The sequence below is a fragment of the Beta vulgaris genome, chromosome 2 (assembly GCF_026745355.1).
Source record: "Beta vulgaris subsp. vulgaris cultivar EL10 chromosome 2, EL10.2, whole genome shotgun sequence".
Lineage (NCBI taxonomy): Eukaryota > Viridiplantae > Streptophyta > Magnoliopsida > Caryophyllales > Amaranthaceae > Beta > Beta vulgaris.
In genome coordinates, this window is record NC_079203.1 from 44,686,065 (window position 1) to 44,701,532 (window position 15,468).

General features: G+C 35.7%; 1 protein-coding gene across 1 annotated transcript; it reads left to right on the forward strand.

Annotated features, from left to right (window-relative positions):
- Positions 1–4,303: 4,303 nt before the first annotated feature.
- LOC104885693 (NADP-dependent malic enzyme) lies at positions 4,304–11,111 on the forward strand. The gene is made up of 18 exons (XM_010670339.4): positions 4,304–4,486; positions 4,817–5,013; positions 6,097–6,217; positions 6,316–6,390; positions 6,758–6,909; positions 7,018–7,123; positions 7,251–7,316; positions 7,887–8,138; positions 8,219–8,317; positions 8,627–8,674; positions 9,068–9,121; positions 9,238–9,336; positions 9,430–9,519; positions 9,816–9,893; positions 10,018–10,092; positions 10,177–10,267; positions 10,529–10,657; positions 10,754–11,111. Exons 1-18 carry the CDS (start codon positions 4,457–4,459, stop codon positions 10,840–10,842), a joined length of 1,851 nt encoding a protein of 616 aa, XP_010668641.2. The 5' UTR covers positions 4,304–4,456; the 3' UTR covers positions 10,843–11,111.
- The last annotated feature ends 4,357 nt before the right edge of the window (positions 11,112–15,468 follow it).

The following is a 15,468-nucleotide window of genomic DNA, read 5'->3' on the forward strand; positions in this document are numbered from 1 at the left end:
CTTCTTGTTTATCGTCGCTATTTCTGCCTCCTGGGGTAGCATTCTACGTTGATGTTGAGGACGTATAATGCAAAATCGTTTAACATTACTCTGTGTGTATTTTTATGCGACATCATATGGTAATAAATTATCTCATTTTTCCAACATAAATATGCAAAAGTATGGGTGTGACCGTCTCACTATGTGTTGGGTGTAGTATGTTCAAAATCAAAGAGACATTGACCTATAAAATTTATCAAAAGTCTCATACAGATACACGTTGATAACCATACTATAATAAACACTATAGAACAAGCTTAATAAGAAACTGAACACCTTCATTAATCATTACTTATAATAAAATTAAGGATGCAAACAGGAGTCAGGAACCTGTTAAATCTAATCACATTAATTTTGTTGTGCTGAATACAAAAGTGCAAGTACTGACAAGTTGCAAGAGGTTTGATGGTGAAAGTTCATTCTACCATAAAGGACACATTTCAATTTTAGATCATTGTCATTGCTATGAATGATTGCGCAAGAGAAGAATGGGAACAAAGGCCCAACCAAAAATAATTATTATCACTGCAACAACCATATGATAACAGTACTAATAGTGAGTCTTTTTATTTAGATATTTTTATATAGAAAAGATCATAGCTGTAATGAGTAGTATTTCATCCGTCTCATAATATAGTGTTTGCATTTCTTTTCTCATTTGCTAAATACCGCCCTAAATTTTCCTACTAACGCCCTGTATAAATACATATACATGTATTTATATTTTAACACTTACTATCCCACTCTCTTTCACTCTCCCTCACTCTTCATCACTCCCTCACTACATCTCTTTCATCAACAAGGATCTCCCATCAAAAACTCCGGCAATGTTTCCGGCGACAGTAAATCCGGCGACAATAACTCCGACAACTTTTCCGACTAATTTTCCGGCCACATTATTGCATTATTAATGAAATTTTATAATTCTTTTAATACACAAAAATCGGACTATATTGACTTAAAAAAAAAAGTGTCCAAGCACCTAAATTAGGTGCCCGAACCTGTGGTCAGGCACCTAAATTAGGCGCCCAACCACAGGTACATGCACCTAATTTTTGCAGCGATTTTGTGTATTATAAGAATTATAAAATTTAATTAATATTAATAATGTGGCCGGAAAAGTTGCCGGAGATATTTTCGTCGGAAAGTTAGCCGGAAAATTGCCGGAGTTCTTGATGGGAAAGTTAGCCGAAATAATTGTCGGAGTTATCTCCATCACTCCCTCACTACATCTCTTTCATGAGCAAGGATCTCCCATCACAAACTCCGACAATTTTTGCAGCGACAATAACTCCGACAACTTTTCCGACTAATTTTCCAGCCACATTATTGGATTATTAATATTCATGAAATTTTATCATTCTTTTAATACACAAAATCGGACTCTATTGACTTAAAAAAAGAGTGTCCAAGCACCTAAATTAGGTGCCCGAACCTGTGGTCAGGCACCTAAATTAGGCGCCCAACCACAGGTACATGCGCCTAAATTAGGTGCCTGTACCTGTGGTCAGGCACCTAAATTAGGCGCCCAACCACAGGTACAGGCACCTAATTTAGGCGCCTGCACCTGTGGTTGGGCGCCTAATTTAGGTGCCTGACCACAGGTTCGGGCACATACTTTAGGTGCCTGGACACTTTTTTTTTAAAAGTCAATATAGTCCGATTTTGTGTATTAAAAGAATTATAAAATTTACTTAATATTAATAATGCAATAATATGGCCGGAAAATTGACCGGAAAAGTTGCCGGATTTATTTTGCAGGAGATATTGTCGTCGGAAAGTTAGCCGGAAAATTGTCGGTGTTCTTGATGGGAAAGTTAGCCGGAATAATTGCAGGAGTTATTGTGGATGAAAGAGATGTAGGGAGGGAAATACAACCCATGTATACAAATACAAAAATACAGGGCGTTAACTGGAAATTTTAGGGCAACATTTAGCAAGGTATCATGTTTTTATACTCCCTTCGTTCGATAATATAGTGCTCACTTCTCGTTTTTCACAAGAATTAAGAAAAATGGAAGTAGTTTTAGGATTTCACAAAAACATATATTTAAGTAAATGTTTATTGGGTATTTTTGTCTTGTACCTAGTTTATTTTCTTCTTTTTTCCTTAAAAATAAAATGAAAGAGCAATAAATATTCCTTGAATAGTGTAAAATAATAAATAGGAACATATTTTAAAAGAAAGAAAGAAGTATTTTAGAAAGTTTTATGTAAAAATAAAGGATACTTTAGTCCAAACAAATTGATAAAAAAAGATAGAGAAGTACTGGCTCATAATTCATAGAGAAGAATATGAAAGTTATCAAGGATTATAATTGAAAAAATTAAAATTTTAGTGTGAAAATGAAATAAAATGGATGTATATAGCTTTTATACACATATTTTTTTTATTAGGAAATTAAGTCAGCCCAAGGGCTAACCCCTACCAAGGCTACTAGCCTTGTAGGAACTACCAGCACATTGGCTGGTAAAGCATGTAGGTTCATATGATTATTTTCTAACATCCCTAATTAAGCCTATCACCCAGTGGCGGACCCAGGAATTTTAATTTGGGGATACGGACGTAAAAGTAACGCTAATAGTAGGGACAAAATGCATAAATTGTTTAATACTAACCATCTTACACTTCCTAGGAAATAGAAATTCCCATGATTTTCTTTGCCAACCAAACAAGCCCTAAGTGTTATCATAACCAAAATATGTATATTTATACAATCCAAAATAAAAAAATCATATAGTTTAGATTATATTTGCATCTTACGAGTCCTCAAGGTTTGTGGTTTAACTGTTTAAGATTTAAGGTTTTGTGTTTAAGAACGTCTTTTAATATATTTACTTCCTCCGTTTTTTATTGGATGTTACACTTTTCAAATCACGGACTCCTAGGTAATTTTTGGAGTGGAGAGAGATAGAGAGAATGAAAAACAAAAAGGCCCCATGTGAACATGTGATAGGAGAGAGATAGAGAGAAGTTATTGCCAAAAATAAAAGTGTAACATCTAATTTAAAATTTCTAAATAGAAAGTGTAACATCTAAAAAAAACGGAGGAAGTATATAGATATAGATATAAGTAACATATTTAAGTATAAAAGTATAAAACAATCAATTAATTAAGCAAAATAATCATTAAAAATGAAAAACAAAATTTAAAACAATAAAACAAGAAACTTATAACTTGTTGTACAACAGTGAATCAGAGAGATAAAGTAGAGCATTCTTTCATGCACGCAAAGCCGAAAACAAATGCAGAAGCAGAGGAGAGAGAAAGAACAAAGATCCCATGAAATTACTTGAGATTTCCACCATTTACAACAAATTATGGAAATCGTCTTGCAATTAGTTGTGTTTCCCCCAAATTAATTGAAGAAAAAAAAAACACAAATTTGAGGTGAAATTGAAGAGAAAGAAAATTGCAAGTGGTTGTTCTTTCATGAATTCAACTAATACCTCTATTATACTCTACTGGAGCAACAAATCTCCATCACTACCACCATGGTTGACACTTTCACTCACTTTCTCTTGCCTTGCTGCGGCTTCTAGCTTTCCCTCCTGTTTTTTTTTTTTTTTTTTTTTTTTTTAATTTTTTTTTTATCAAAGCTTTTCTTAAAAATGGGGATACACTTGTACCCCCATGTCCCATTCTCGGTCCGCCTCTGCTATCACCCTTAACTAAAGCACATAATTACGGTTACGGAAATTCCTTGATAAAACTAAGTAAAACTCATTTATCATTATATATAATTATTTTTTTCGATATAATTATTTTAAATTGCATTAAATAGGACCTTACTCAACATATACAATGAAAAATAAAAATCGCAACTAAGAATAAAAAAACTAAATCGGCGTTAACTGTTAACCCATTTATAATTCATAATTTGACTAGTAATGTCAAAATCCACACCCAAAAGAACCCCTTCTATACATTCTAGAATTATTCTTATTCAAACTTCATTTGTCTTTATTGCTACGTGTAACTCAATATCTCATTATACACCATTTAAATTTTGTACCTAAAATGTGAACTTACAACATATGGGAATTTCTCATTATAAAAAACAAAAAAAAAAGACATTTGGAATTTCATATCAATACCATTCTTTTTTATTGAAAAAAACTAAACTGAAATTAACTGAGACAAAACTAAAAACGCAAAAATAATTTAACTGAAATGAAAACAAAAGTAATATGAGCACACCATAGTATAATAGTACTCCATTACAAAGTGCAGTCCATTCACCAATAATTTACGCGTGTTTGACACTTCTGACTTTGAATAATCATTTTTTTCTCTCTCCTCCAAATCTCCAACAAACTAGGATAGACCAGTTCTTTCTTCAGAAAACATCTCCTTTTTCTTATACAAATTACTACTTTATTTACTACAGTAATAACTAACCACCAAATTAGAAAATGATGTCATTCAATAAACCTCATTTTCTGGTAATTCACATTCCTTTATGGTATTTTATTTTACTTTTATTCACCCTTCTAAATAGAAAATTTCAAATCATAAACTTGTCGCCACGTTTTATTCTTTTCCAAGTCCAAATCTTTGTTCTTTGAGAAATTTCTTTTTAATCATTAAATAATATATTTATTTCAATTTTGTTGTTGGAAAATTCAACCCTTTTCTCACTACCAACGTTGTTTATAAAAACGACCCAAATTATGTTATGTTTGCATTAGTGTGACAATAATAACAATTTATAGCTTTTTTGGGTGTTCTATATTTTCTGGGTTTGTTAGGTTTTTGTGCCATTTTTATTGTAGAAATTGTTGGTGAACAAGTTGCAGTTGAGAGGAGAGAGAGAGAAAAAGTTGTTGTTGATTAGAGGAGTAATGGGTAGTACATTGGATGAGATGACTGTAGGATCCAACGGTGTTGCTGGGGGTGTTAGGGACGTGTACGGTGAGGATTTTGCCACGGAGGATCAACATATCACTCCTTGGACTGTGTCTGTTGCTAGGTAATTGTAACATTTCTTTCTTGTTTGTATTAAGTTTTTGATCTATTTTTGTAAAGTTTTGTAATTTTGTTGTTGATTTTTGTGATTATGTGGCTTTGAATTTTGTGTGATGAACTGGGTAGTTGTAACATTTCTATCTTGTTTGTATTAAGTTTTTAATTATTTTTGTAAAGTTTTGTGATTTTGTTGTTGATTTTGGGATTATGTGGCTTTGAATTTTGTGTGATGAATTAGGTAGTTGTAACATTTCTATCTTGTTTGTATTAAGTTTTTAATTATCTTTGTAAAGTTTTGTAATTTTGTTGTTGATTTTGAGATAATTTGGTTTTGAATTTTGTGTGATGAAATGGGTATAATGGTTAAGTGATGTGTTGTTTTGGTATGAAAAATTGATGGGTATTCATGATTTGATCTTTTACATGTTTGGTTAAATGCATCATAATGTGGGTAATTTTATTTGTAAAAGGGTTTAGTTTTAATTGAGTAGTTTGAAATGTGAATTCATGCAATGGGTTATCTTGATTTGTTGTTTAAATCTTGGGTTTGAATGTCAAATCGAAAAATGAAATTATTGTTAGTGTTAACTTGTGTAAATCAAGGAAATATTTGCTTGGATTGAATAGAGCAGAGAGAAAGATTTATAGAGTCATGAATGAACTAATATTAGGAGGCACCCCTCGAAAACAAAAATAAGAAAAATAACACACATTTAGGAAGCCGCTCAAACTATGAAACTAACACCTCTTCATATTACTTGTATTAAATCAAGAAATTTTCGAAGTTCAAACATAACCATGTAAATTAAGTACTACTTCCTCCTTTCCAAAATTAATGTAACGCTTAACTTGTGATGTTGAGTTCACCATTGTATAGGAAAACAGTAGACATGTGGATGGATTGTTACACTCATTTTTAATGTTTAATCTTAAAATAAATAGCAAATTGAAGATATTAGTGAAATGGTTAAAGTAGTGTGTTGGAGATTGCAAAAATGCAAAAGTTGGTAATGGAAGAAGTGCAAGTTTTCTCTTGCTGAAATGGAATTGTTTTTTTCATCACCAAATATTGTTCTTGTTATTGCAGTGGGTATTCATTGCTGAGGGATCCCCATCACAACAAAGGACTTGCTTTTACAGAGAAAGAAAGAGATGCTCACTACTTGCGTGGTTTGTTACCTCCTGCATATCTGTCCCAGGATCTTCAGGTTGCATCACTGAACCTTGCTCAGTTACTTCGATAATCTTAAAGTTGTAGCTTTTTCTCTTTGGAATAGTTCTTAATCAGCAGTCTTTTGAACATCAGGAGAGGAAGTTTTTGGCGACTCTTCGTCAATATCAAGTTCCCTTGCAGAAATACATGGCCATGATGGATCTTCAGGTAAATCCGTGTGCTTGATAATTGTGTGGAATTTAGGACTAACTATCTGCTCTTATATGTTGCTGGAGAGCTTCCTTTTGTAATGGTCATGGGTTATAGGATAATGTGAATATGCTAGTTAGTGATGATAGACCTTGGAGCCACTAATCATGAAATGACCAAATTTGGTGGAATAATGATACTTTTAATACTCAATACTTTACACACATAAGCTTGTAAAGTTGTAATTAGGTTGCTACTTTATGTAGTGATTTACGCGTTATGCCCCGTTCTTTTCACCTGAATTTAACTGAACTACAGAGCCAGGATTCATGTGTCACATTATGCTTGGTTTCCTTCATGGTTCTGATGTTATCTTTTATCGCAGGAGAGGAATGAGAAACTCTTTTACAAGCTTCTTGTTGACCATGTTGAAGAATTGCTACCACTTGTGTACACTCCAACTGTTGGTGAGGCTTGCCAAAAGTACGGAAGTATCTTTAGACGCCCCCAAGGTCTTTTCATCAGTTTGAAGGATAAGTAAGTCTTGTGGTGCATTCTCATCAAATTTCCTTGTTGGATAGGAAATGAATATTGTACTTGCCTTACATTTTAGAAAGTCAGAAGTTGATGTATTTGGTGTTACAGGGGAAAGATTCTTGAGATTTTGAAGAACTGGCCTGAAAGGAATATTCAAGTTATAGTGGTCACTGATGGTGAGCGTATCCTTGGACTAGGAGACCTTGGCTGTCAGGTATTTGAGCATGTTTATTTTTTTTTAGCAAGAAAGTGGAAAAACAAAGAAAATTTTCATCTTGCTTGACTCTTTCTTTCTCTGTTGCATTCAATATTAATATGATGGATTTGCTTGAGATGTTTAGGGAATGGGTATACCTGTTGGAAAACTGTCTTTGTACACGGCACTTGGTGGAGTTCGGCCTTCAGCAGTAAGCATTTGAATTCTATTAAGCTCTTGTCTAGCAATGTTTTGATGGGTTTTGAATTCTGAAACATTTAGGCTGCATTAACCATATGTTCATCTTTAAAGGCGTGTTATCGACTGTTTTCATTCAACAAATATTCAGGAAGGATGAGTAGCTTTAAAACTTGAGCACATAACTCTCCTAAACAATTCCGTTTAATTCTAATGAACGGGAAAGTTATTGACCAATTTTATATTAAGCCTCACTGTGTTCTTTATGTTACTTCCTCTACCATTATAATTCTATTGCTCTTGTGCTATCAACTCGAATGAATCTATGATGCACTGTGTTTCATCCTGGATCTATCATCTATGGTACTCCTATGCTGGATCCTTGACAATTCTAATAAAAACAAAAACATCGAATTCAATGTATATGAAATCGCTGAGTCTGACATTTGGGCATGTACCGTGCAAGTTATGAGTCAAATACATTATATTGGATAGTAGAATTGGCTATAAAGTCAAGATAGTTTGATATTCTGTCCCTTTCACCCTGATTTAACCATGAAATTCTTATCCTCTTTGTTTGCAGTGCTTGCCTATAACCCTTGATGTTGGCACAAACAACGAGAAGCTTTTGAATGACGAGTTTTACATTGGATTGAAGCAAAATAGGGCTACTGGGGAAGAATACGCTGAATTTGTACAGGAATTTATGTCCGCAGTTAAACAGAACTATGGCGAGAAAATCCTGGTACAGTTTGAAGATTTTGCCAACCATAATGCATTTGAATTGCTGGAGAAATACCGCACTACACACCTTGTCTTCAATGATGACATACAGGTGATCTAGATTCTTTTGTCTAAACATGATCTGATTGCTTTTAGAAATTTTAACTGATATAAATCCCCTTTTGAGTGCAGGGTACTGCCTCTGTGGTGCTTGCAGGACTCATTGCTTCTTTGAGACTACTGGGAGGAAACTTGGCTGACCATACCTTCCTATTCCTGGGCGCTGGAGAAGTGAGCACTTAACAGCTTATTTGAGAATATATATTATACTGGAATTCATTTTAAATGTTTCCAGAACTGCTATTAGTGTTTACTGCGAAAAGAAAATATTAAAGCAACACCGAGATATTTTCCTTTATTCTTTCACTGCTTCAAATTGCTTCAGATGTTGCTGGTTACGCTATTGCAACTAATTTTCCTTCTGCACCTCCTTTCAACTGGATATATGTTCGTTTATTTCTGAGATTTAGAGAAGATAGTTTCTTCGCGTTCCTCTTTTAGTGCTGTTATCTGACACTTGAAACTGCTGTTTATTGAAAGGCTGGAACAGGTATTGCGGAACTTATAGCTCAAGAGATGTCAAAGAAGGTATTAAACTGGTCCAACTTTTTTTTTTTGGTTGCGTTGATAACGAGCAAGTTGTCGCCTTCAATATGTAGGTGTTGGATTTTTTTGTTTGAGAGCTAGCAGGATACCTTGATGCAGGGCTGTTGCTTCAGCAATGTGAACTTGTGTTTTTTGCCGAGGTTGAAAGTAGCTGCGTTGTGTAGTTTTCCCAGGGAATCTCTTAATATAACCGCTTCTGCTGAGTTACCTCAAACTGAACCGTCGAATTAAGTTTTTTTTTGGGGGGGGGGGGGGGGGGGTTCCCACAGAAACAAGAATATGAGAGTTGTTGTTGATACCATGCTCTCTTCTATTTACTTTTAACTCTCCTTTATTTTCTTATCTTTTTTGTGTTATTTTTCCATCTTTGTACAGACAAATTCTCCAGTTGAAGAAATGAGGAAAAAGATCTGGCTTGTGGACTCCAAGGTATATCCGGTTACCCTGATGTTGATTCAACGTTAAAATAAAAATGCCTTTTTCTTTATTCTTCTTTACTCTTTTGTTTACAATAATTATCTGCCATTCTCGATTTCTTGTTGCAGGGACTTGTTGTTGGTTCTAGGAAGGAGTCACTTCAGTCTTTCAAACTGCCATGGGCACATGAATTTGAACCTGTTACAACTCTTCTAGAAGCAGTACAGGTGAATGGGAGCAGGCTACCAAAATTGTATTTCATCAATAAGACATCTATAACCAAAGCTGTTGTCTTACTTGTTTGTGCTTAACTTTCTTAGGCAATCAGGCCAACAGTGTTGATAGGCACTTCTGGAAAAGGACAGACATTCACTAAGGAGGTGGTTGAAGCCATGTCATCTATCAACTCGGTACAATTCATTGCTTGTTCCTCATATTGAAGTTTGTATTATCGACTATCTAATTGGAAGTGGCAAAATAGGTCATTCGGGTTGGTCTGAGTCTAGGTCATATTCGGGTGGAATCATTCAGTTCATGTTTGGGTCAGGTCATATTTAAATCTATCTGCGATAGATTAATCAATATTAGTCCCATACCCTCATTACTATGTGGGTCAGGTCAGTATCAAATTGGGTTTAGGCCGGATGATCGAGTATGGTTATTAGCTATTCTTTTTTGAAGTTTTAACATGTGGTTGGCTGTGCAGAAACCTCTCATTCTTGCTCTATCAAATCCTACTTCACAGTCAGAATGTACTGCTGAGGAGGCGTACACATGGAGCCAGGTAAACTCTCATTCTGCAACCACTACTCTTTCTTCCAAAACCTCAGAATTTCACCTCTAATTATCTCTTTTCGACACCGAAGCAAGTGAAATAAATTTGGCTTTTGTACTTTGAATATGATTAGGGTCAAGCAATATTTGCCAGTGGAAGTCCATTTGATCCTGTGGAACATGAAGGGAATACTTTTATCCCCGGCCAGGTCTACCAGCAACCATTACTCTTTTTTTAAGGGGGAAACTCTTAGTTTAGAATGAGAATTGACCTCTGTTTTTTTATGTTTCAGGCAAATAATGCTTACATCTTCCCTGGTTTTGGTTTGGGTCTGATAATGTGTGGTGCAATCCGTGTTCATGATGACATGCTTTTGGCTGCCTGTAAGTGCCACTGATTATACTGTAAATTTAAATATACATTAGTTATTTTGTGATTGTACCAAGAATACAGTCTGTATCACTTGTTACAACTTTACTCCTATAGCTACTCATAGGCTAGGCCGCGGCAAATAAGGCTTCCCAGTGCCTTAGCCAGGCTGCACTAGACCAGGCCACGCCAGTTTTGATCTGATCTAGTTTTTCTGGGCCTTTCTACCTGTGTGATCGTTTTTGTCCTTGCTAACACTATTGTTCTGTAAACAGCTGAGGCATTGGCTTCGCAAGTTACAGAAGAACACTTGGCAAAAGGACTTATCTACCCTCCATACAAAGACATCAGAATGATATCTGCTCATATTGCTGCAAAAGTAGCAGAAAAGGCTTATGATCTCGGTGAGCCATTTTTGTTTATCCCTTTATTATCTGATATATGAAGACTTACTGGGAGGTCACTGAACATAACTCATAAGTGGCTATTCATTTGTGTAGGTTTGGCTAGTCGGCTTCCGAAACCCGAAGATTTGGTTAAATTTGCTGAGAGCTGCATGTACAGCCCTTCTTACAGAAATTACCGTTGAAGAATTTACACGGGGAATTAATTTTTTCTGCAGTTTTGGACCTTAGAATTCTCGAAGCAAACTTATTAGTCTTGTTATTTTTTTTGTATACTTCAAAATCTACCGTTTGGCTTATGTTTAGCATTCAATATATAGCGTTATGCTATTGTTATTGTTACATCTATATTTGATCTGCTATGTAGTATGTAGCTCTGATAAATTGCAGTTAGTATATTGATTTGTATTAAATTCAATGAGATGATTCTGGTCAAAACTGTTTAACTTGGTCAGACTGCAACTTTGATTTAGCTTCTCGATAACATAGGAGAATTTCTCACATCCTCTTCTGCTGTATTTTTCTTCATAATAGAAGTAAAATGATCAATGTGGAATTTTGAAACCACATCTAAATCCTTTTTGAAAATTAACAAGGCTTCATGAATATCCTTTAAAAGGAAACAACAAAATGTGCAAAATGTTAACTAAATAAGTTACCTAATCTATATAAACAAAAAGTTGACTAACAACAACGATAAAATAAATTTTAAAAAAATGTATATAATAAAGTAAACTAATTCAGACAAAATGTTAAAAAGTGTATATCTGATGCGCCGTTGATTTGATTTAGAGATGAATAATGATAGTTCTGCTGCTGAACATATCAATGAATTTAATTCAATAATAAGTCAGTTAACTTCGGTAAATATTGTCTTTGAGGATGAAGTAAAAGCCCTAATTTTGTTGTCCTCTTTACCTACTGCTTGAGAAACTGCTGTAACTGTTGTTAGTAATTCCTCTGGTAAAGAGAAATTGGTTTATGATGTTGTCCGTGATCTGATTTTAAGTGAGAGCATTCGAAGGAAGGAGAGTGGAGACTAATCTAGAAACAGTGCAGAGGGTTGAGGGAGGGGAAAACAAAAGGGAAAAGGGAAGAGTTTTCAGGGGAGATCAAAGTTAAGGGGACGAAGTAAGTCATATGACTGGTTTTACCTGTTGGAATTGTGGTGAGAGGGTCATCCAAAGAGGGATTGTCCACATCCCAAGAAGAAGGATGAAAAATCTTACCATAGTGAGAAACAAGAGGATAGTGCTAACTCATCGATATTTTCTGCATTGAATGAGGTTGAGGATACTCTGATTTTGAGTGTTGATAGTTCTATAGAGTCGTGGATCCTAGATTCGGGGGCATCGTTTCACTCTTCACCCATGACGGAGTTGTTTCATGACTTCAAGGTAAGAAGTTAGGGAAGGTCGATCATGCTGATGATAAGACCTTGGACATTATGGAGAAGGGAGATGTGGTTGTTAGGACTACGAACGAAGGAACTTTAAAACTGCATGATGTTAGGTACATTCCATACCTAGCAATGAATCTGATTTCTGTGAGTCAATTGGACTCATGTGGCTACAAAACTATGTTCTGTGAGGGAAAGTGGAAGATTTCCAAAGGTTCCATGATTTTGTCTAGAGGTAATAAGATGGGAACTTTATACACTATTGCAGGATGCACAGACATGATTGATGCAGCTATAGTAGATGAGACCAAGTTATGGCATACTAGACTTGGTCACATGAGTGAGAAGGGGATGAAAATTTTAGTTTCAAATGGTAAATTGTCAGGGTTGAAATCAGCTGACATGAAATTTTGTGAGAGCTGTGTTTATGGCAAGCAGAAAAAGGTGACTTTCACAAAACCCAAGAAAGAGTTGAAAATTGGGAAGCTAGAATTAGTGCACACTGATTTGTGGGGTCCTTCCCCAGTCAGATCCCTTGGAGGCTCACTGTATTTTGTTACTTTCATTGATGACTACTGCAGGAAGGTATAGGTCTTTCATGAAGAAGAAATTTGAGCTTTATGAAACCTCCAAGAAGTGGAAAGCTGAGGTCGAGAATCAGACTGAAAAGAAGATTAAGTGCATTAAGTCTAATAATGGAGGTGAGTATGAGTTTGTAGAGTATACAAAACTTTGTGAGGAGAACGACATAATTCTGAAGAGGACAGTTCCAGAGAAACCTCGACAGAATGGAATTGCAGATAGAATGAACAGGACACTGACTGAGAGGGCTAGATGTATGAGGTCGCATGCAGGGCTACCTAAGACGTTATGGGCGGATTCAGTTAGTACAACAGCTTATTTGATTAACAGAGGACCATCAGTTCCATTGGAGTTCAAGTTGCTAGAGAAGGTTTGGAGTGTAAATGAGGTAAATCTTTCTTTTCTAAAACTATTTGGTTGTGTTGCATATGTTCAGTGTGAGAAATGTGACAAGTTAGACCCGTTAAATGTTATTTTATTGGGTATGGTTATAAGAAGTATGGATATCGATGTTGGGAACCAAAAGGTAGGAAGATTTTGACACACTGTGATGTCACATTTGATGAGACTAAGCTATGTAAGGATGTATTTGGTGATAAATATGAGATTACTGAGATAGTGGGAGTTCAGGAGAATAAGGAGTTTGTGGAGATATATGGCATTCATGGAAGGGATGTCATTGTTCCAGAACGGGTTGAGCAACATAGAGATGAAGTTCACACTCCTGCAGGGTCTGATTCTGATGAGTTAGATATCTCACAGCCTGATAATTCAGAGGGTACTATTATCATACTACCAAGAGCTCCAGTTCCAGTACAGGGATAATTGTCTCTCAAGTTGACTTGAGAAAATCCGCAATGGTGTCCAAAACACCTGTTCGATATTCACCTTCTATGTATTATTTGTTACTAACTGATGCATGTGAACAAGAATCATACAGGGAAGCAATAAATTCGACTGAGTCATCTAAGTGGGAGCTAGCCATGAAAGATGAGATGCATTCCCTGAAAAAGAATTAGACATGGGAGTTGTCTGCATTGCCTGCAGGTATGAGAGCACTTAGCAACAAGTGGATCTTTAGATTGAAGAAAGAGCCCGATGGAAGTGTCAGGTATAAGGCGAGATTAGTAGTAAAGGGGTTCCTACAAAAGGAGGGTATAGATCATAATGAAATATTTGCTCTTGTTGTGAAGTTGACTACTATTCATATGTTGATGGCTATTGTTGCTGCTGAAAATCTGTTCTTAGAACAGATGGATGTTAAGACTGCGTTTCTACATGGTGATCTGGATGAGGAGATCTACATGAAACAACCAGATGGTTTTAAAGTTCAAGGAAAGGAGAACTTGGTGTGTAAGCTCAAGAGGAGCTTATATGGATTGAAGCAGGCTCCTAGACAGTGGTACATAAAGTTTGACACTTCATGTGTAGCAGTGGGTTCAAGAGAGTGATAATGATCATGTTGTTATTATCAGAGGTATGTAAATGATATGTTTATTACTTCTGTATGTTGATGATATGCTGATTTGGTACAAGTATGGAGGTATAAATGATGTGAAGGGAAAGCTGTCACAAGTATTTGAGATGAAGGATTTGGGTGAATCTACACAAATCTTGGGCATGAAGATTTCCAGGGACAAGTCTACTGGTATGTTGAAGTTGTCTCAGGAGGATTATATTCTTAAGGTGCTGAAGAGGTTTAATGTAGGAGATGCTAAACCCAGAAATTCACCACTTCCTAGTGATCTCAAATTGACAAGGGAGCATTCACCAACTACAGAAGCAGAAAAGGAGCGGATGACACTGTTTCTTATGCTTGAGCTGTTGGTAGCTTGATGTATGCCATGATGTGCACACGGACATACATTGCTTTTGCAGTGGGAGTGTTAGCAGGTTTGTTTCTAATCCAGGTGAGAAACATTGGGATGCTGTAAAGTGGTTACCAAGGTATTTGAAGGGTACTTCAAGTATAGGGCTTTGTTTCTGGGAGAAGGGAGTAAAGCTTGAGGGTTATGTTGATGCTGACCTCAGTGAAGATATCGATACAAGCAAAAGCACGTCAGGATATGTCTCTACTGTGGGGGGTACTGCAGTGAGTTGGATGTCCAAGTTACATAAGTGTATCTCTTTGTCTACTACAGAGTCTGAGTATGTGGCTATGTCGGAAGCAAGTAAGGAGATAGTATGGTTGATCGGTTTTCTTGAGGAGATGGGTATTAAACAGGAGAAGGTGATACTTTATAGTGATAGTCAAAGTGCAGTTCATTTGCACTAGTGGAAAAAACCCCACCTGATGCGGTCAAAACTGGCCTTTCGGAAGCGGTTTTGGTCCGCATCAGGTGGGCTCGCAGCAGGAGTGTAACATATTCTGATGCAGTCCAAAACCGCATCAGAAAGGCATAATCTGATGCGATTTCTGGGGGAAAACCGCATCAGATTAGGTGATTAACTGATGCGGTATTCCTTAAGAACCGCATCAGATTGTAGTGTTCAAGTCCCAAAAAAAAAGTGGCAGACCTGCAACTGCAGGTGTGCAACGCAACTCATACCAAAACTCCAATTGATTCTTTCCTTTCCTAACTTCTACTACCTGCCTCTTATATAATCTCTAATACATATAATATCCATTAATATTTATACTATATATTATTAATTAATAATTAACAATAAATACTTCAAAACAAACAAAGATCGTGCATGATGATTTCATTCAAAACAATACCAAAAAACCATATACATACATATATACAACAACAATACATATATATAATTCAAAAAATACATACACAATTCTAATTGAACAATGAAAAAAAAATACATATATATATCT